Genomic DNA, 23266 nt, shown 5'->3' with positions numbered 1-23266 from the left:
GCATGTATCTATTATACATGACTGTTGTCCAGTGAAATGGTCCTTAGAAATGATCTTTCAGTTTCTAGTCAGTATCACTATCAGGTCATAAAGACATAAAGAGAACACTTAATGTAGTTCTAATTTACCAAAGCTTAAGCTATTCTACAAAACTGCTGTGCATATTGTACATGTATACATGTATTGTATGTAGTTGTATATAGAGTTGGTCACCTCATGCGATTGTCTACAACTTAAAACCTCACACACCACTTTAGTTTGTCCCCCGAAATGGACCGTTCTCATCTAAACTTCACTTCACATGACCCCTACACGACTCGGGGTCAGGCGAGAGGTAAATTATTGTCGCGGTATGTCAGCCTGTACGACAGACAGCGCCCGAGGCATAGGTGACATAGTTGAGCGCGCCCTGTTTGTTTTATCTTGTCACCCTTAATGACTGTTTAATAGGTGGGGGGCTCTTCTTCACGGGTACGATCAGGGAGAGGTCAGGAGCCGACTGTCACCTTTTGACCTGGGCGGCCATTCCCGGAAACGAAAGTTACATAATACCTATAAAACTAGAAAGGTAACATTTGCAACGCGAATGCATAATGTTTACCTTCGCATATGGTCTGCTCTGTTCATTCTTACTCAAACATATATATATATGGTGACGGGAGTCTAAATCCCTCCTGCTATAAAATTGCAACATGATGTAACCGATCACTGGTTACCATGGTGAGAGACGTCTGGTTTAGGTCATTGACCTTTTTAGTTTGGAGAAGAGGAAGAAACTTTGAGCAAAAACAATTTTCCCTTCGGTAAACATAACTAGAGTTCCACGATCTCGTACCTCCGCCAAGAGATGTTATAACCTTTATGACTGGCGTATGCAAATAAGCTCCTCATTTGCATAGATCATTTCAGCTGATGATCTTCTCTACCCAAATAGCCCAAGTTGTCCAAAGTATGAATTTCAGTCTTTTCAAAGAAGGCTATCGTATAATTTTCTCATCTATTATGCAAATGAGCCTTGATTTGCATGATATATGTTTAATGATGGTCTCCCTTACTAATAACTTCCAAATGCTGCAAATATATATGAAATTCATGTCCTTTACCACTGTGGTAATATAGCATTTTCTCACTAAACATACAAATGAGGTCTTCATTTGCATAATCATATCTTTGATATCTTTCGCAAGTAGCACTGTTGTGAAGAATGGAGCATGCACTGTTAGGTTGTCTTCTACCAAACAATATCGACTACCTCTACTCATACAAATCAATCACTGTGCAGGTTGCTAGCACTTGTTTTATTTCCAAAGCATGTGAGTGATGAAGTTTGAAAGATACATGTACTTAAACCCTTGCCAATGCTAAGCATTTAGGTTCATATATGATGACTAAATATATGAAAACTAAATATATAGTGCAGCATATAACCACACAGTCTTGATACCTTGAACATTTTAACATGCTGTCTATATACTACTTCCAATCTTGAAACACTGGTCATTTTGGAACTGGAAGTCTTTTTTTTTCTTCTAAACTTTCAAAGGCAACATGTGGCTGGAAGCCCCAAATTTGTAACTTTTGAAAGAGCATGTTACATTCATAAAGGTATTACATGTAGTTAATTGTGTCTTTCCACATTCTAAAAGACTTGTGTTTCAAAGATCACATGATGCGGTGGACTTACTCAATGATATAGAAAAATCTATGCTATGTTGCATGTTATAATAAGGTCAGGGAATTTTAAGTTGACTACATTTCAATCCTTTCGTTACATGATTGGTAATGGCAAAAACTCTTAACTTTAAGACTTATTCATATGGAAATGTCATAAATAAAATTTTGCATAATTTTCAATAAAGATTTTTTTAAAACAAGAAAATAATATGGGTCCCCCTAGAATATTCCTTTGAATATCTTTTATAAAAAAAACTTAAGTTCTCGAAAATATACAAATAATATATTAACTTCTTATATATAAACTTAATAACATAGAAGGATGCTAGACTATAAACCTGTTTCTTATTTTCTGCAAGAAGTATATAAAAAGTATTCTTGTAAATATAATAAACACTTAACACATTATTGCTTGCAATAAACCAGCCAGTATGCAAACTTAATGTTATCTCAATAAAAGTAGCACTACTAAAATGAGTTGTGTTTGTCCTGAAATGCTCTACCAGTATACCTTATCCAACTTCAATGTTTCTTGACTGATATTTGAGCTTACTGCTCAGATAGTCTGACTAACAAATATTGACCTAAAATGACTATAAGATAGTTCTATAGCTTGTTCACATTCGTTGTAAGATAATTACAACTGTGCAGCAAATTGGGGCCATTCTTATGGGGTTCTGGGTGTGTTGTACAAAATTCTTCTAGCTTGCGACAAAAAATGTTGCCAAGTACATGTACATGCACATTTTGTTCAAGAATCATACAACGAATGTGATCTTCAGCTAGACAATCTAGAAAAGTTGTACTCTTTTATACATGACAAAGGTGGTGCTGTTTTATACATGGATTAGAAATATCATATAGCCATTTCTGAAGGAATGCATTCAAACACATAGATTTTCCAAGCATTAGTTATAATCTTCTTAGCAACTTGAAAACTCTTTTAAATTATGCATTAGCTTATAACACAATTCAAAAGCTAATCACAAGCAGAATCTCTTAAACTGGTCATGGAAAAGAAGTACACAATTCAGCATCATACGTTCCATTCAATGTGAAATGTGTACAGTAAAGTTGATACTAGTAATTTGGACTTGAATGTTCGCAGTCCAGCTGGAAGTATATACTCTGACATGTCCAAATATATCTTAAGAATGGTAGTCATATCTTCTCTGATGTTAAAGATATTTGGTACATTTGGTTCTAGTACTCTTGAACTTCTAGTATAATATTGGTATCAAAATATGTACCATATAGTAGTTTTTTTGTTGCAACACTGGACGGAGAGTACATACATCTTCCACTTTTAGTTTCAATTCTGCAACAAACTGTACACAAGAAAATTGATGCCCAAAATCAAGCTAAATGTATGCAAAACATGAATGATTTTAATATGCAACACCATGATTTTTCTTTAGACATTACTGCGCAATTTCTTCTTGGCCATGTACAAGCATGGCTTACAAATCATATCTTTTAAGCTTTAATTTCAAGTGCAATTAATTTCTAGATATAACAAATTACCTGTAGTTTTTACAGGTAGATCTTAAGCTAACTGCTGCATTGTGCAATCATTCCTGGACAGGCACAGGTAGATAGTGACTCTTACTTAGATTTTACGTGCTTTAGGTTCATCCTTAAACTTTTACCATTCCATTCACTACATTGAGTGCAGACAACAGTGCAGTAAGCCAGGTTCTTCCACTGCTAAATTACTACTCTTATCTCTATCGTCTAGGCTAAAAGAAATACTTTTTCCGCTGTTTAGTAATACCCACATTTTTCTTGGGTAGTTTTAGTTTTCAGACACGCATTTGGCTAGAAAGCTATCCACACGCACGAAAACATACACCAGTACACAGAAATGCAACCTCCTTCCTGATGATACTACAAGTACTGGACAACTTGGTCAGTCTAATGTATTATCTAACTCACACACGTGCACACACACACATGCACAGAGGCTTACACTAGGTCCCTTTGAAAGACTACTGTTGGTAAGGTCTTGGGGTTGAGGGTTTTCGTGTTATTAAGTATAAATGCAGTGCCTGGCTTTTTTCTGTGATCCTCAAGTCAACAGCATTTTACATTTCTTTTAAAAAGCAGCTATCGCCTGATTTAGCAACAATTCATTCTTCACTTGGGTACAATTCACATCTCTAATTATGAGTGCAGCAACAAACGTACATTGTAGAAATCTCAGTCAATCTTACCAGTAGTTATACACGATTATTTGCTAATTTTTACTCAGTGCTAGTCTTTTTATTAATACCTGACTATTATCATCAACCAAAGGCGGAAGAACTGCACAACTATCCCAACCCCCTCTCCTAGGTTTGGTCATCCTATTGCTGAGTTTTAATTTCAATTTTAATACACTGCATAAACCTCCTTTTTCTTATACTGTGAAATATAACCACCAAAGCATTTGCAGTGCCCAGGGCTTGAAATAGTTTTTTTCTGCATGCAGGTAATTTTCCGCTGGTGCAGGTAACACTGAAAATTACCTGCACCAGAAAAATTTTACCTGCATCGCCGACTCAGAATTTATGAAGTATGGGTCACACTAGAAACTACTAGTTTCAAGAAACCAGTGTTCATAAACCCAGGACATGGGCCAATGCAGGTTAGGTGCAGGTGGACATCAGAAATACCTGCACAGCTCCAATTTTACCTGCACTAACCTGCATATACCCAATACATGGACCAGTGCAGGTTTAGGTGCAGGTAGACATCAGAAATACCTGCACAGCTCCAGTTTTACCAGCACTAACCTTAGCATACTTCCAGCCCTGGTACCTGAATAAGTTTTACAACTCTACACGCGATTCTCTAGCCAGCGTTACGAGGGGGAATGTAGTGATTAGGACCCGTACAGCCGTGCGATGTCCTGACTGTAGTGGGACTGCAGGTTCTTCCGCTTGAGTTTGAAGGCGTCGGTGACCAGCCCGGTGTCTGGAGTCCAGTTCTCGCTGCACAGGCGAACCTTCTGAGGAATCTCAAACCTCTCCAGTTTAGCTAAAGCAAAATATATAGAAACATATCTCAGTCATACTGCGTAATTTGTGATACAAGCATTTGCCTTTGGATTTTCTTGTCTCATGGAAAAGGTACAAATGCCAGCCATACATTTGTAAGATCTGCTGTTAATACAGTACAAAATTCACTTCCCTTCCCATGCGTTTTACACAAGGTCTTAACTCATTTCTTGGGCAAATCACAGTTAAAATTGCTTTTAAGCACATTTTCAAAGGAATGCATGGCTTTTAATAACATTTTGCAGAACTCTTGATCACGATTTGCACACATATGAATGGGAAGTTATTCGAGATCTGAACAGTGCCAATACTAATATAGAGAAGCACAAGTTTGTATGCTGACCTTCCTTTGCGACTTTGTGTAAGACCTTCAGCACCTCCTTCTCCAGATCAGGGTTGTTACACAGCTCCTCCCACTGGTCAGACTTCAGCTCCATCTTATCAGACAGGTTCTGAGCAGAAAACACACAAAATATCTTTAACAGAAAAGCTTATCATACACCTAGCAAGGAATTGGAAATCTCAGTCTCCTGGGTATATTTTGTTGTTTTTTTATTTTTTGTTTCAAGATCTTTAAGTTCACAGACCTCTGGTGTTTTTTTTTTTGTGAATGCATTGGAACTGTGTAGAGGATTGTATGATTGAATAAAATCGGGTATTACACCACTTCCTGAATTCCTCCACATACTGCCTACTTACTCTACGTGGCACATACTGGATCACCTTCAATCTGTGACCCCTATCAATCAACGGCCAAAGTCATCTCCCACCCACCATGCAACTGAAGGACAAACTGAGACACAGACCCACAACTCAGCCACCCAAACCAATACAGAATGAAAATTGCATAGTGCTTCCTTCACCCCTATACTTTCAACATGGAATATTCCCTTCATCTACTTCACATTATGGAGGAAACCAAAATCCCAAGAAATAGGGGTGAGTCCCCACCTTGAGATGTTTGTGGTTAGGCACCACCAGTGCGATGGCGTAGTGTTGGTCACTGCTGGCATACACACAGATGTTGTCCACCAGAGAGTTGTTCTTCAGCGCGGCCTCCACCTTTCCCAACGACACATACTCACCAGCCTGAAGTTTCACTAGGTCCTTCTTACGATCTGTGAAAAGTAACCAATATTGTATTAAAGACGTTAAGCATTAGTATGGGACAAGCCAACCACTTGTCTATAACGACAGTGACTGACACGAATTGGAACCACAAACAGGCCAATTCCTGCCCTTGACAATTGTATCATTTTCATGAGTGTGGCAACATCAACTTTTTATGAAAAGTAACAAAAATCATAGCAAAATCGTCTCTTTTCAGCTGGGTTTTCAGCCAATCGGGACATTAATCACATGTAATATTACGTCTGAAATCCTTCATATTTTAATAATAACAGGTCTATGTTGACAAACTCTGCAAGACATATAGGGAAACAGCAAGAGTTTTTATGTTACAAAGACTACTAGAAAAGAGCACATCGGCAGAATGTACTGCACCTATGCAAATCCCGTAATGTATTGTGAATAGCACTTCGGCAGAACGTCTCATATAAGGTCGTATTTGCGTATTTAAGGTTAACATCCCGTCAGGTGCAGTACGTTCTGCCAACATGTTCTGGAAAAGTATTCCAACAGAAACCCACCGATGATCTTGAGGCATCCGTCGGGGTGGAACTCTCCGATGTCGCCAGTGTAGAACCAGCGGTTTCCGCCCTCCTCGCGGAAGTCCTCGGCCGTCTGTGTCGGGTTCTTGTAGTACCCCAGGGTGATGTTGGGCCCGCCCACCACGATCTCACCCCGCGGGTACGGCTTGTCTCCAGTCGTGTAACCACCTGGACACACACCAGGGAGAGAAGACTTCTTTCAACTTCTGTCTTTCAACTTCTGTCTTTCAACTTCTGTCTTTCAACTTCTGTCTTTCAACTTCTGTCTTTCAACTTCTGTCTTTCAACTTCTGTCTTTCAACTTCTGTCTTTCAACTTCTGTATATCATACCTCTGACCTTTCCAGCAACAAGGGTACATACATTTTGTATGTCATGGGGACACCTGGTGACACACCAGAAAACTGCACTTGTTGATAACTCAAGTACTGCAAATCACTTCACAGGGATACATCTAGCGAGATATTAGACGTTAAACGAGGACAACAACAACAACATTAATGTTTTAGTACCTTCGTCCCAGTCTACCAGTTTGATCTCATTGCAGATGAGTGGTGCTCCCACTCTACCCGTAGTGAGGTCATCAACTGTAGACAAACAAACAAACAAACATTGGAGTTTAAAAAATGTTATCTAAATTGTGATGAAAGATAGTCTATCATAGAGCATACTGTAACATGCAATCATTGGCTATTTTCAACAGCCTTAACAGCTATATATGTTGATAACCTAGTTGAGGTGAATTGAGTCAATTTGAGCCAAGCTTCTATGAGAGAATATGTTATGATGCTATCAAAAAATTAGATGATATAAAACTACCCCTTAAAGTACCGGTAAGCCAAAACATGTTTTTTCTTTACTCATTAACACATATCTATTGCCTCCATATCTGACCTCTATGAAAAGGAAGGTTAAGACTAAGCTAAGATGTGACAAATCTAAATCAAACTCCTACCTTCAGTAACAGTTCCCGCCCCACAGGTCTCTGTCAGCCCGTACCCCTGCAGGACGGGGCAGCAGAAACACACGTTCATGAACCGCTGGGTGGTCGCCGAGAGGGGCGCCCCGCCCGACAACATCATCCTGATCCGCCCTCCGAGGATGGACCTCACCGGTTTGAAAATGGACCTGAGAAAAATGACACAGAAACAAAAAAAAGCACAAAGTTTACAAAAGGTATGATTTAGTATATTTCACCCCATCCGGAATCCATTCATGCAGAGATGGAGTGAAATATACTGGATTTGCTTGCTAGTGTGGACTTTCAAATCTTATATTTCCTGAAAAATTCAGTATAATATACCATTTTGTTTCTGCAATTAGCATCATAGTCACACACAATTAGGAACTACTTTTGTAGTGGGAGTACTGTAACAGTACCTGTTAAGCAGTGGTGTGTCCGACCCATTCTCCACCAGTTTGAGTTTGTATCCATACGCCACATTGAACATGGCCTTTTTCCACTTGCCTCCTTCGTTCACCTTGTCCATGACTGTCTTGTAGATCCGATCCATGATGACCTACATGAACATTGAACATATCAAGATGAGATAGAAACATACATTTTTTTCTTCACAGTGACGTTATAAACATCCCGAAATTTAAGGTGGCATTTCCATATGTATGAGATTTCAGACTTTCAGAAACTTTTTGGCTTGGTCAATTTGCCTGTCAATTTTCCTGGGGCCCCCAACCATGTGATGTCAATCTACTCTGTCTGCACATGCAAACAGATACACAAACCACCCAAGACAATACTCCTGTACCCAAAAGATGAATTTAGCTGCCATATGAACTTATACATTACTTACCGGTACAGCAGCCATAAGTGTTGGCCTGAGCACACTGGCATCACCCTTGCTGCCCCGCTTGATCTTGCTTGACTGTGGGGGTAAAGTAACAGTTAACTCACCATGCAGCCACTCTCTTATTGGTTGAACTGCTAATTTGACTATGATATAGACAGCCAGGATTGGTCTATTTCACAACAGCCCCTAACTTGCTTGATCTTTCTAGACCAAGGAGCTTAAAAATCAAGAGCTCCTTGGCTACTGTGGTGATAAAATCACAATTAGCTTATCATGCAGCCACTCTCTCATTGGTTGAACTGCTAATTTGATTACGATATGGACAGCCAGGATTGGTCTATTTCACAACAACCTCTAACTTGCTTGATCTTGCTGGACTGTGGGGGTAAAACTAACAATAAGCTCATCATGCAACCACTCCCTCATTGGTTGAGCTGCTAATTTGATTATGATATGGCCAGCCAGGATTGGTCTATTCTACAACAGCCGTACCTGGTCTGACAGTGTGAGAGGTGAGGAGTAGCCGATGGGGGTTCCAAACGCCAGACAGGAGATCTCAGCACTCAGCTCCAGTACATGGGCCAGGGGCAGGTAGCCGATGTAGGTGTCCTTTGGTCTGGAGCAGAACAACAAAACCTGAAATTGTATTCTCTATTCTTTCAAGTACAGGATGAATTATGTACAGTTTAAAGGCAATGCTACTTGAAAATCTTAGTTTTCTGAAACTTTAAGAAGAAAATGATGTTTAGTTTGTATGCACGTCCTAAGAATTTGAAGTCTCCAACAAAGCTGCAGTATCTTAATAGTCCACAAGGGGTCACCACAACACTTCAAATAAAGTTCTCTGCCTTTCCCGAAATTCCTTATGATATTTGAAGTCTAAAACAGTTTAACAACAGTTTAATAGTCCACAAGGAGTCTCTATAATACACTTCAAAGAACGTTCATCTAATCCAATCCAACAATCCTGTCACACTGCCACATCATGACACTTTGTCAAAAGCAGAACTGCAGTTCCTTAATACTACACAAGGGGTCTCTGCAACACACTACAAAGAAGATACTGTACCAGTACATCATGTACAGTAAACATAATCCTGTCACACTGCCCCGCCATGCCCCCGATCAGGTTCCTGTGCGCTATCATGACACTTACAGAACTGCAGTTCTCTAATACTCCACAAGGGGTCACTGTGATACACTACAAAGAAGGTACCAGTACATCATGTACAGTAAACATACCCCAGTCCAGGGATCCTGTCACACTGCCCGGCCATGCCCCCGATCAGGTTCCTGTGTGCTATCATGACACCTTTAGGCAGTCCTGTGGACCCGCTGGTGTACATGATGACAGCCAAGTCGTCTGGTACGGGCGGCTGGATTGGGCGGTTTGCTGCACAACAGCACAGGAAAATGTCATTGTTACATTAGATGCTGTTGATGGTGGAAGTGTAATAGTGGGGGGTTTATATACGCTACCAACTGATCCGTCTGACAGGCCTAGACCTTTTATTCGAATGGTTAGAGTGTCGGGGTTATGAGCTGGCATCCGGGTTTGGCTTGGGTTCGATCCCAGGCCTGGGGCCAGGATCGGAGTGTCTTTTTGTTTCTACTCTCCTAATTCATACAGAAGTGAAAAAAAGCCCTGGTGATGGAAAGTCTTAAAATTAGTCACCTGAGTGGTCTTCTTGGACAGGTTTCACTGCATTTAACAATACAAAATCTTCTTTTGTACAGCACTGTAAAATTGTCCCTTCAGTAACACATTGCAAACTTGCATCAGGCTTATTCCTTTTTTCCCTATTTCTAAATTTGACATAGTCCAAATTGCCCAATCAGCCAGCTCTTCAGGCCGACCGCCTGGCCACCTTAATAAGCACGTTTTCCGTTGTCCAGCTGTCCAAGAAGACCACTTTGCCTTGGTCCCCTGGGTGGCCTTCTTAGGCAGATTGACTGTATTTCACAAGAAAATTCTTCTAAGCTTGTTTTGAATGGCCTTTGTGAAATTGTAAGAGTTACCATTTTCTGCCTTGGAGCCCATCTCTTCCACCTGAGCCATAGAGAGGAGCTGTATACCGGCAGGGAAACCGTCAGTTGCAGCTGGCTTGCCGTTCAATGCCTCCATGTATATGATGTATTGCACTTTGGGGATTTTACCTGCAACATTCTGAAAAAAATCATATATTATATTACCATAAAAGATTACCAAAATAAAATTGTATACATGTCGAGCAACTTCTATTCTTCAAAAACGTTATATCTTTTTTGTACAGTATTATTTAGAAAATGTATCCCTTTCAACTTCTTAAAGTACACCTTTCATAATAGTGTTTCAATAAAGTTTGAACTCTAGATCTATAATAGTTTTTGAAGTAAAATTGAGGATTAGGCAAATTGTACTTACCATGAAGGATAATCCCAATTATACCTCACACGAACTATTTGGGTATATCGTTTACCTTATGCAGTATTTCCTATGCTTATCGCTAGGTGGCGCACGTGTACAAAGCTTTAATCGCAAAGCATCACGGGATATCATGACGTAATGACTATGTTCGCCGCCATTTGACGACGTGCGAGAAAGAGTCTGTGCTGTTCACCATGGGTGGGCATTCTCAGCTACTTGGAAGCTGAAGAACAGCAAGGGTGGGAAGATATACCCAAATAGTTCGTGTGAGGTATAATTGGGATTATCCTTCATGGTAAGTACAATTTGCCTAATCCTCAATTATACCTGCACACTCCCTATTTGGGTATATCGTTTACCTTATGCAGGCTTCAGAGCCGTGGACAGCACAGCCTGGCCAAACGTGTGTTGGTTGTTGTCCCTCCTGTAGCACTTCAGGAAGGTAGACTCTCGTGACCAGTCCGCTGCCTTCATGATGCTATGTAGAGACACCCCGGCAGCTGCAGCAGCTGAAGTGGACGCTCCTCGAGTGGAGTGAGCTGAGAAAGTTGCTGTGTCGACACCTGCCGTGCCTAACACTGACTTAACCCACCTGGCCAGGGTCGCAGACCAACTAGGCCTGTGTGGTCTGCTGAACGATATGAACAACTTCTGNTCCCCCCCCCTCTTTCCGAAGGGAAGAAGTCCGCCTTAGATATTCTTTCAGGTATGTGAAGGCACACAAGCGCCTGTCCTGCGGGAAGGCCGCCCAAAAACACTTTCTGGCAGGTTTTGCCTGGTGTAGAAGTTTCAGCAGGGTAGGAATTGTCCAAGAAACACCGTTTCTACATTTTTTTTTTTTCATGAATCTCAAGTCAAGAGCCGCTAAAGTCTGACCTCTGTCGGCTGACACCAATGCCGCTAGTGTTACCAACTTATGAACCAGCTGTTTCAAACTAAGACTATTAGCTTGGCAACAATGCAGAAGGTACTCTAGGACCCGACTGACGTCCCATGTTGAAACATATTTTGGACAAGGAGGACGTTTGTGAAACAGACCTCTCATCAGTTTGGACACTAGAGGGTGACTACCCACATTACAATGGTCTACTGGTAAGTGTACAGACGAGATCGCAGAACGAGCCACCCCAATTGACATACAATGTATAGCAGTAGTTCTGTCGGAACATCCATTCAAGATATTCTACTACGCTCTCTATAGAGCCGCAAACTGGATCAATCTTCCTTCTATCACACCAGCTGGCCCACTGAGCCCATGCTGACTGATACTGTCTAGAAGTGCTTTCTCTCCAAGCCGAGAGGATGAGGTCTGAAGCCCCTGCCGAAAGGCCACGACCCTGCAACTGTCGCCTGATCTTGGCCACGCGGCAAGCATCAGATCTGGCAACAGCGGATGGGGTCTCCTGTTGTGCGGCAGGAACAGCAGATCCCAGCTCTGTGGCAGGAGAACCGGACTCTCGAACAACATGTTCAACACCTTGGCGTACCAAGCCTGAGACTCCCAAACTGGAGGTATCAAAATCACTATTGCTACGTCTGACTGGACTTTCCTCAGTACCTTGAACACTAGGCTGAAGCGGGGAAAGGCATGCGCTAGCCCCAGGTTGCCTCAGTGAATGTTTAGGCCATCCACCGACATGGCCTCTGGTTCTGGGCGCCAAGAGACATACTCCTTCAGCTGAGCGTTCATACGAGACGCAAACAGATCTACTGTCAATGCATTGCCTGTCCAATTGTTCAATGACAGGAAAAACTGAGCGGTTCAGTTGTCACTCTACCTTGTCCAGAAAAAACCCGCGAACACCTGTCCGCTAGGGTGTTTGTCAATCCGGGAACGTGAGTTGCAGACAACGTCAGGCCTCTTTCCAGGGCCCACGACCACATCTCCAGGGCCAAGGCTGCCAAATCTGGCGACCTTGTTCCCCCCACGTGATTCACATATGCAACGGCTGTTGCGTTGTCCAGCCTTAGCAGATCATGCTGAGTATCTGCGCTCACAAAGCTTCTTAGCGCCAGGGAGGCCGCTTTCAATTCTAGTCAGTTGGTCACAGTGCATGCGCGCTTCTGTTTGCGACCAGCGCCCGCCTGTCTCCTGACCATAACAATGCGCGCCCCATCCTTCCAGTGAGGCATCCGTGCAAATTGTCAGGTTTGACGGAACAAAGACTTTACTTCGCGCACATGACCGATCCACCACTGTAGATCTTTTGCTGCATCTGGGGTTAGACTGACTAAAGAGACAAAATTCTCTCGGCTTCTTTATGCCGAAAATTGAGAAGCTGTTGCAGAGCCCGGAAAAGTAAGGGCCTTGGAAGAATGGCTTGCTTGGCGGACTCTAACAGCCCCACCACGCTGGCTAGCTGTCTGATTCCTATCACCTCCTGTTCTAGAAGTGATAGGCAAGAACTCACTACCTTGTCTAACTTGTCTTCGGTTAGGTAAATTGTCAAAGTACGAGAATCGAGAACAAGGCCTAGGAAAGTCGCTACCTGAGACGGTACCAACTGCGACTTCTCAGGTTGAGAACAAACCGAGTTGCTCTAGAAGCTCTCTGCCTATAGCAATGTGCTCTAAGCATTGTTCCCTCGACCTTGCAATGATCGGTAAGTCGTCTAGGAAAACTACTACTAGTAATCCAGGGGTCTTCTCTTCGTACTTTTGCTTGTGTTAGCTTGGCTAATTCGTGAAATTTTGCTGATTTGGGGGCCAAGCGGCGTCACTATGCCCATCGGTATTTGTCTGACAAAAGTTGTAAAAAAGGCGCTATTTGAATAACAATAGTCCACTTTGCTACACAAAATCAATGTGTTTGGTAAAATGTTGACACCCTGTTGGCATTTGAAAATCCTATTTTCATGTAAACAACGCTAATTTCTCCATGAAATACAGCCCAAACAGTCAGAGAATAGATTTTTAGGGGCTAGTATATGGCGATCGTAACGTGGAAAATCCCCTTTCAAAATTCGGCAACATGGAAGAAAATAACTCACGAAAATCTTCCCTTCAAATGAGGAATCAGTGCTCCAACAATTAAACATAGAGAGAAGAACATTTCTTCTTTGTTGTGACCTTGTATTCAATCCATTTTTACGAGTTTTGGACACGTTTTCGTGGCCTTGAACATAGAAATGTGTAGCGCTCGGCACGAGGTCGGCCATCTTGTTTTCTTCAAATCTCCCGATATCTCGCGAGATTCAGTGAGACTTGGGCAAAAACACTGCAGTTTTGACCAAAACCGCTAGATGGCTAGGGTAGAATTACAGGTTTGTTGTAGCTATAGTTAAACTTTGAACGGTTGGACTTAGAAGTGCTCGAAGGGGCTGACTTATAAGCCTTACTCAAAGTGCGTCTAGCCTAATCGGCTGAATTAACCTTCTCCAAAAAGGTGTCTCCAAATTAAGAAGGGGAAGAATCTGAAGTTCCCGAGCAGGTCGCTACATTTTTGAGCGAGGACTTTACTCACAAAATCGGAGTTTAACTGCTGCCAACAACTCTACTAAAAGGTTAGCAGCCATGAGCATCTTATCCTGGCAATCACTATTATCAGTGTTTACGGTATCACGCTTGATCATATTAGCCACTACTGGGTCTAGAATCGGCGCCCGAAGTGCTAAATTATTCAACATTAGGTGGAGTGGGAAAAGTTTTCCTTCCTCTCTTCACCAAGGGTTCGGACCATCCTCTAAACCCGATGCTGTTTGCAAAGCGATAGAATCGTCTTTGGTGTTTTTTGGGATCAGCTTCCTCTACTATGACTCAGTATAGACGTGAAATGTGTGGCAAGGACATGAAACAAGATATGAAACATGTCTTCAAGACCGATTTGCCCACCGGTTCCTCCAAATACTTATTTGAAGTTATTATCGTAGGGATTATCAAACGACAAGGAGTTACCTTCGTCAGAGTCAGAAAAAGGTGATTTTTCCCTCCTCCGAACACTCTTCCACTTCAGAACCTGGATGCTCTCGCCGGAACCGACTACACCGGCTCGGCTGGTCGACGCTACCGCCCCGTCAACGTCCCGAGGTTGACGGGATGAACTGGACGCCTGAGGAAGTCCCAAGCTGGAACTGATCCACTGAAGAAAAGAGGCAGCGTCGAATCCAGGCGGGAAGGGTGTTTCTGATGGAGGTGGGGGTGGAGGAGACTTTTCCCCACCAAGCTTCGGCATGGTCGGGGAGCCCAACTCCTCCGAGTCCGGAGGAAATTTAGGCCGGGGCGGCGGCAGCTCCGCGCCGTCTCCTTCCTTGACCGATGTTCCCGGTGCCAACGCCGATGGGGCATTCCGCTCCCAAGCGGCGGATGTTCCCGGTGCCAACGCCGATGGGGCATTTCGCTCCCAAGCGGCGGAATGAGGTTGGCGTTCTTCTCTTTTTCCTCCGAACCTCCAGCTGTAGGAGCGGGGACTTTTCGTTCACCCGACTCCTCTTCCTCCTGTCCGGAGGCATGTGCAGGCACGCCTGTATAATTTTTCCACTAGCGTTGGGAAACAGGCCGCTTCTCTTGCCGTTACGACCCGTCTGGTCCTCCGAAAGGCTACCTGAATCGCCCTCGTGGGCAGAAGACTTCGTTTTATCCTTCTTTTTGGGCCTAACGCCGAAAGAAAATAAGGAGTAGGGAAACGAACGTGCACCCCTCTGCGAAGGCACAAGGAAAATGGCGGCGAACATAGTCATTACGTCATGATATCCCGTGATGCTTTGCGATTAAAGCTTTGTACACGTGCGCCACCTAGCGATAAGCATAGGAAATACTGCATAAGGTAAACGATATACCCAAATAGGGAGTGTGCAGGTATAATATTACATTTCAAGCTAACTGTGCATGCTGAAAGTATGCGGCTAGGGTACAAAATGATACTAGAAGATTCTGTGTAGTTACCTTTATCTTTGGCAGTAGTTCGGCATTAGTGAACACATGGGTGGCCTCAGATTCATTGATGCCGTGAGCTATGGCCTCCTCTCCGAGGGTGGCATAGATCGTAACCACTATAAGGAAACAAAAAATCAGAGATTTCAGTCTTCTGAGAACTATCTGAAGGCAAATATGATTCATCTGACAAGACGTAAGAAAATTTTGCATTCAACCACAAACTGATTTGCTAGTTATATATGCACTGATAGAAATATATTTCTTTACTAGTTTAGAAATACATGTAAATTAGGTGAAATAGTAGCCACACATACAATTATACAAGTAGACAGACAAAAAAATCATTTAATGTGCATAGACGCATGTATGCTATTAACAATGCAATATCTTAGTCTGTCCTTGGTGCTGAATAGCTTTCTATTCATCTGAAACAAGTCAGATGACAAAAAAATACAGCTATCATCAGCATTTTCCTGCCATTTTTGTCAAAGATATCTGTATAAATAACTCAAATTGTATCAACAAATCATGCCTAAGCCTGGCTTACATGCTGTGTCCAAAACACCTTTCTAAGCCCCTGTTTTTTTAATGAATGACCCACTAACGGCATGACCTAGTTGTGGGCATATACAAGACGTCAGAACCCATTGCCCTATACAGCAACCCTTTATGTTGATTTTCCATTCACTACAGATATTCACTGTCCATCTCCTTATATACAAAATGGTCCTTTGTATCTTAATTGCCAATACATCTTAATTTCTGCTGATATGATAATTATTACAGACAGAAAATTTCGCACTAGAAATTGTCTAGGATTTTTGACTACAGACAAATGGCCAGGCCCGGGGGTTAGAAGCGGGAAACAATCAATAAAATGACAGTTAGTGCTCTGACAGTGGAATCACACAAACCCACGCAAAAATCCATACTGTGGGTTTTTCGTGCTACCTTTGCATTGCAAATGTCTCAATTTTGGGTTACTTGAAATACTAGCTCTTCCTTTTAGTTAATTGGTCATTACAAATTGACTTTTTTTACACTTACACAGGATATTGGCTTTCCTTGCTAATCATTACACAAGATCCAATTCCAAAATGTATGCTAGTACTTCTTTAAACAATTCTACCAGGAGAGATTCTGATCCGAATCTGTATATTTGATGTTATTCGATTGGGAAAGACAGTCAGACTCAGAACTTTGATTCATTTAACTTTATGGATTGACTTGAAATTTAGGATTTTCAAAGAGAAAAACACTCTAAGTCTAACACACAAGACTTGAAATTCAGGATTTATAAGAGAAAACCACTCTAACACATAAGACTTGAAATTTAGGATTTACAAGAGAAAACCCCCTAACACATAAACAGCCTCCTGTTAATAAAGAACACTTACAGGGGTAGTTGAACTTGAAGCACGTCTGTGCTGTGACCATCCAATCTGCCCGTGTCTCGGCCAGCATCAGAACGTTGTTCCGTGGCTTCTGTCCGAGCGCGGCCAGACCCTGTCCCAGACTGACGATACGCCGGTCCACGTCCGTGTACGTCTGCCATTTGTACTCTCCTAAGATCACCTGTGGCAAAATAAACATTTTTTAAGAAAATCTAACAAACTACGTCATATTTTTGCCACACCGACACAATTTCTTAGCTTGCAGATTTTTGCAGAAAACTGATAAAGCAGGCAGGCAAAATGATTTAAATAAAAAGGAATCAGGAATAATAGTAACTTTTTGCTGACCTAATGATAGACTGCTTACGTAATTAAAATGATAGACGTTAGAAAAATACTACATGTATAAAATTGATCATAAATGGACTACTAGCAAGTAACATATTCCATGTTATATCATTAGTTGCTATTGTATTTTAAGTAAAATGTTGAAATGTAATTTCCTTATTCCCATCATTTACAACATGATTTTTCGGCCAGAAAACCACAAAATTCCAATTTCTGTTCCTCCACAGTGATTTACGTTAACTCATGACCCAGCTATAATGAAATCTCCAACGGCCTTGTGCAATGCCCATATTTGGTCATGCTGCAGATTCTGATCAATAAAGTACAACCAAGACCCCCTAACTCCCCGCACACCTGCAGTCGACTTCATTGAAACCATATAGTGTTTGAGTTACCATGCATGACTGATAGATAATACAATTAAATTTCATACAGAACATAATGGGTATATTCTAAATGGCTCTGGCTTTTAATAGCTTTATGATTGCTTATTTGACCAGACATAATCAAATTAATGAGTACAATATCATATTGATAGGTAGTCTTCTGAGTCTTTTTTGGCACAATGCCTGTTTAAAATAGCAACTCACACTCACACACAGTCACAGTGGATTAGAATAGTACTCTAAGTCCTGGGGATATACTACTGCTGTAACAGTGTGATTTAAGGTCAAACACTCAAATTGCTATTTCAGCCCGAATTTGTATTCCTCAACTTTAAAGTACTTGTATGCATTTAATAATATCTGCATTCATTCATTGCTAAAAAAAAAGTTCGAACCTTGACATTTTGGTTCTCATTGTCACAACAAGTTTGTTCCCCTTTATGCAAGAGATCATGCTAAATATATACGAAATAAAGAAGTGTGCGATAAAAATAGATTATCTATAATTCATTTTGTTCCAGGCCAGCATGCATTTCTTTGAGAAGTGAAGACTCAATCTTGATGAAAACATGCCCAAAATACTTGTGAACATTTCTCAATTGAATGTTGTTTTATTAAAGGATCGAATGCTTAATTTTTGTCTTACTCAAAGATTTGTGAATACCCGAATACGAAGATGGTTTTTCTAATCTTAGATTTAAAATGGCTCTCGTAAGTAAGATGTAAATTTTACACACTAGTTTGAACAATGAAGTTTTAAACATTTTGAAACATATTTCTGAGAATGTAAGCGAATGCAAGAAAGACTGTTCTCAGAAATGGCTCTCATAAGTATGACGGAAATTTTAAATAGTTGTTTGCAGGGTAACGCAATTGAAACATTTCCGACTGTATTCCAGGGTACATGTGCGTAAGCGCGTGGGTGTTCCTATTCCATCACGACCCAGCACCAAGCCAACACGATTCAAACACATGCTTTTTCCCAGACACAAAGGCAGAGTGACAATCTGACATGTCTATTTAGTGGACAAGCTATTTTCAAGGTTCTCCATATGTCACGCCCAAGCCTCAAACGTTAATAGGGGGACATTCTTGGTGCTCCCTGTGGTATAACTTAGGCAGCGGCATTCTTTTGTGGTGGGTATTCCTTCCTCTGGTCACTGCAAACAGTATATGCAAATACTGTAAAATGCATTTACTTTTGCAGCTTTTATTTTCAGTTTTCGTGGTGTCCTCTTAATGTGAAATCATGACACCACGGATATGTGTTTGTATTTCTGTATTGTACCACAGAATTGTTTCAACCATAAACTTGAAACATCACGAAAATTTATTCTCTTCATAACATGAATAAAAACTGCAATTCTTAAGAGTACATGTATATATTAATGCATTTACCGTATGTACGTACTAGCCGCAGCTGAGAAAACCTTTACCGTGAACAATGCACTTTAAGTCTAATGACGTTATTTGTATTCGCCTTTCCCCAAAGTATTGACGTCATGTTCAAAGCAAACTCCTATATCTGATTTCTATGCCATTAATTGATGCTCAAGGTCTCAGACTGTACACTATATATAGGTGGTTATGTATAACGTTTCTTTCATCTTTGTAGCAACGGAATATTTTCACTTGAATAATTTCACTAAATCACCCAAAATCATATTTGAAAAGCTGGATTTTTAAGCAGTAATTTTAATTACATCTGTGCAAGATGTAATTGTTGATTACGTTGAATAAACATATTAGGGAGTGAGATAGGGAATTATGTGTTAGCCACCTGCTGTTGTTCTCATCATAGTAAAACACACTGACCTCACAACATCCAAAATCATGAATACTCCCATTCATTTACAATTCCCAGTAGATCTATGGCTGTTTGTGCATTCAGAACAGGTGCACTATGGATTTTACAACTGCCATCCACAATAGTTCATTAGCAAACCATCATTGAATTTTCCTATTTGAAAGAAATAATAAAAACTGAAATAAAGCTGCATATATTGAAACAAACATGAGTAATATCATATTAATGGCATACGAATGTAGGAATATTGAACATTTGGCCATGCTTTTTCCATTGTTTTCTAATACGTGTAGATGGTGCATGAAAAAATTATCAGACCAAATATTAGTAATTTCTTAGCAATTTTGGGTACACTAATCATTATTCTTTGTTTTTCCTCTAATCATTGTGAGGACATGAACTCCCGCCCTGCCTTAAATAGAAGCCTTAAAAAGTCCCACGCGCTCCCTGCTTTATTGGGAATTGCATTCCATGAAAATTTTATGGGGAAGCTAGCCGGGCGTGACCCAGCCACGTACACATGTGGAATCACGCATCGATTCACGCCCATCCAGATTCCGTATCCTGATTCCATCCAGGAATCTTTGACATTTCCCTACATTTTCATGTTTCTCTGGCATCATTTCTACCTACTACAGTTGTACATAGTAGATAATGAATTAAACCAACAATTGCAATCATATAGCCTGACGCTTTCGAGCTGAATACAATCATGCTTCATCCCTATAAAATTATAAATTGGTCCGAGGCACTGGGTGGGATAAACCATAATGATTGTAATACAGCTAGCCAGAGTTGAAATGGTCCGTAATGATGTATACACATGATAATTCGTCCATGTTTACTGTACCTATGCACACAATGTAAACTATGGGAACACGCAAGATGCAGAAGAAAGGGCTATTAAGGCTTTTATCAGTGAAGCAAGGTCAATCTTATACAAATACTGCATACAAAATTGCATGAAAAGAAAATTTTGACAGAAAACCCTTAAACAGTTGGTAAGATATTCAACATTTGGCTTTCCATAATATTTTGTTTGTCAGTCTGATAAGCATGTAAAGATAATGCATTTATTTATTGATTAAGACTGAATTTGACCATTTTTACTTGTTCCATTGAGCTGTTATTGTTAATTACGAAGCAATCCTTTGATGCTATTGCTATCTATCAATTGACTGGGAATTCAAGATAAATTTACCCGGGTCAGTTTCAAATCAATTTCTGCAGTGTCATTAGAATTTACAGGCTGTAACTGAGAGGCTAGGAGAGTCTAGATCTGTTTCTCACCTTTTTGAAGACCTTTCCGTTGGGTTGAACCTCGTCTTCTTCACTCAGTAGCTCCCGGGTTCCCAGGCATTTCTTGGTGGCGTACAGGCCCACGGCGCGCGACCACAGCTTATCGATGGTGTCACACTCTTCAAACATCATCGTCTTCAGCTCGGGGGAGTCCACACTCCGGTACGGCGCTGCCGGGTTTCCTTCCGCAGAACGTGCGCGGATTCTCCGCGACATGGCGAGCTTGAGGGCGGCTAGCACGACAGATACGAGCAGAAGCGAGGTGAGAGGGAGGACAGCCAAGAGCAACAGAGGGGAGGCTGCTGGCAGATACTGAAGCACGCCGGCTAGCTGCTCACTGAGCATGTGCCAGGGCATGGTGGTGGGCGTGGCCTGCGGAAGACACCACGCTGTTAGTAGGGGGGCAGCAACATGGAGGGACTAGGTTAGCAATCTTTTACAATATCGTATACCACTCTAAATTATCTGCAAAATGCAAATATACAAAAAAAAAGGGAAACAACATATAACAATGTCTGTATAATCAATAGTAAATAAAAAGGAATGCTGTTAGTGTTATTAATTGTTAATGCTTGATATTTTGGTACAATCAATGGTATTAGCTATCCATAGAAAATCAAAATGTACATGTATTTAACAATGACAAAATGAAAAAAAATGTTGCTGACAATAATACGCGGACTAGAACAAAGCCATATGCAAGTAGCATAAATAACATATTTATACAAGTAGATCGTATCATTGTAATGTGCAACTCCCTATTGGTGACAACACAAGTCTTATGACATGAATGAATTTCAAACAAATCTTATAGAAGCAGAAAGTAATATTTATGAATTTACAAGGTCAGTGACATAATTTGTTGTCTCTGCATAGTAATGAAGATGACACTTTGATTGACACCAACAGCCTGTCTGTATCTGTGGCACACAAATGTGAGACTACTGATCTGAAGTTACAGGGACAGGTGCCTTCATTGGTGGAAAACAACAGCTGATCATCACCCCATCTACAACATACCACAGTCAGGACCTTTTGTGGTTGCCTTTTGGTTTACTAAGCTCTTGTTTTCTTAACAAATTTTTTCTACTAAACGTTGCTTTCAAAAAAGTCATCACACTTTAAAGATTTGATGTCCCCACTGAAATGGCATTTATTTATAGTAGAATTCTTTAATTTCTTTTTACTTTAAACATTAATTTGGCTCAAAATATCTGTAACTACATGCACACACACAGTTTTTTTGGCCTTTCCACAAGATTTCTAATGTTACTAGTACAGCGTATATCATTTGAGATTTTATGGGTGAATCTAAAACTTACATGGTCGTGATAGGATCATGGCTTTTACAACCCATCTACTTAAGCAACATCCTCCCAAAAAGCTGGTGTACACTCGGAGTAGATAAAGGACCAAGTACAAAAACTGATAACATGAGATGCAAGGGAACTTTTCAAAATGTAACCAGCTGCTTATCATGTTTACAATGCCAACTTTTATCAGATTTGCATGTTCCATTAATGTATGTAAACATACTAAACATACACAATTCTGAAGATTATTGCATGCACACAATACATAGATTATAACATACATATAGATTATAACATGCAAGTGACTTTGACCAACTAAACCTTCTATAAGGACTCCAAGAGTTCAAACTTCCCCAATTGCAATGGCAGGACTCCTGTTGCATTTTAACATGCTTGTTATCTGCTGTTTCAAAGAAAACTGATAGGGGGAATCACTCTATCAAGAGTTGTTTCTACTTGAAAAATCCTGGATTCTGATCAGATACTTAAAAAGGGTCTATTCCTTTTTTTACCCCATCCCCCAGAAAAGGCAACAAACTAACAAACTTACAAACCCTTAGAAAAATAGATCCTTCAGGCATATACATTGTAATTTTAACGGACCCGATATGTGCACCTTATGTGGCCCTAAGCAACTTGTGCGTGAGATAGTTCACGTCCAAGGGCACATTTGGAGTGCAAGGCCAAAGCCAGTGTGCAGCCAATCGGAAATAATAAGCAAAAGCTGACGTGTCCCGAAAACAGGAACTGGTGCGATTCGCAAAACTTCACATGGCACTATGACTGTGCACGAAATAATAATTTTGCATTGAAAAAAACAGGACTTCAATCATATAAAATTCGAGGAGAAACTAGCAAATAATTTCCCCCAAACCGGAACGTTGCACAGTTTCTGTACCGTTATGTATCTGCACATCTGTATCATCAAAACATCAGAACGTTAGAATCGCATCACGTCGTCTCTCAAATATGCAACTTACCGGCTCTTTTCTTGGAATAAATCGGACGACAGCAGCTCAGACCGAACCCTTTGCTTCCCACAAGGTTCCTGAAAATATTCTGACCAGAGTGAAGACTGGAATCAGCTGAAATTTGCTGAAATTCTGGAATTTCGCGACACCCTATATTCCTCCCGCCCTCAGGGAGCAGGTGATCGTCTGGTTCTAATTTTGGGGAGATTGCGTCATACGTCACGTGATACACAGGCGAAAGGGCGTAGTGGGGGCGGGACTTGCACAATGTTGAAAAAAA

At 41.0% G+C, this 23266-nt stretch overlaps 1 protein-coding gene across 2 annotated transcripts; it reads right to left on the bottom strand.

Annotated features, from left to right (window-relative positions):
* Positions 1-1279: 1279 nt before the first annotated feature.
* Positions 1280-23181, bottom strand: LOC109464455 (long-chain-fatty-acid--CoA ligase 4-like). 2 transcript variants are annotated; one of them, XM_019761441.1, is made up of 15 exons: positions 22996-23181; positions 20694-20935; positions 16866-17043; positions 15478-15584; positions 10209-10356; positions 9432-9582; positions 8682-8805; positions 8193-8264; positions 7762-7901; positions 7337-7509; positions 6894-6968; positions 6362-6550; positions 5664-5830; positions 5056-5164; positions 1280-4692 (listed from the first exon to the last, which is right to left on the bottom strand). In XM_019761441.1, exons 2-15 carry the CDS (start codon positions 20916-20918, stop codon positions 4538-4540), a joined length of 2013 nt encoding a protein of 670 aa, XP_019617000.1. In that variant the 5' UTR covers positions 20919-20935; positions 22996-23181; the 3' UTR covers positions 1280-4537. The 2 variants fall into 2 exon arrangements, with proteins under 2 accessions (XP_019617000.1, XP_019616999.1); XM_019761440.1 differs by having other exon boundaries at positions 20694-21074; positions 22996-23164.
* Between the last annotated feature and the right edge of the window lie 85 nt (positions 23182-23266).

Source organism: Branchiostoma belcheri, unplaced genomic scaffold, assembly GCF_001625305.1.
Source record: "Branchiostoma belcheri isolate BF01 breed outbred unplaced genomic scaffold, Haploidv18h27 scaffold139, whole genome shotgun sequence".
Taxonomy (NCBI): Eukaryota; Metazoa; Chordata; class Leptocardii; order Amphioxiformes; family Branchiostomatidae; genus Branchiostoma; species Branchiostoma belcheri.
Note: the sequence above shows the minus strand (reverse complement) of the source record. Positions and strands in the feature narration are given on the sequence as shown.

Bases quoted from the DNA above. Each gene is read 5' to 3' on its own strand.
- LOC109464455 (XM_019761440.1), bottom strand. From the start codon at position 21,059: ATGCCCTGGCACATGCTCAGTGAGCAGCTAGCCGGCGTGCTTCAGTAT. The intron at 8,806-9,431 runs GTATGTTTACTG...GTTCTGCTCCAG, and splicing joins GACAGGATCCCTGGACTGGG to ACCAAAGGACACCTACATCG. The intron at 7,510-7,761 runs GTACTGTTACAG...CATTTTTCTCAG, and splicing joins GACACACCACTGCTTAACAG to GTCCATTTTCAAACCGGTGA.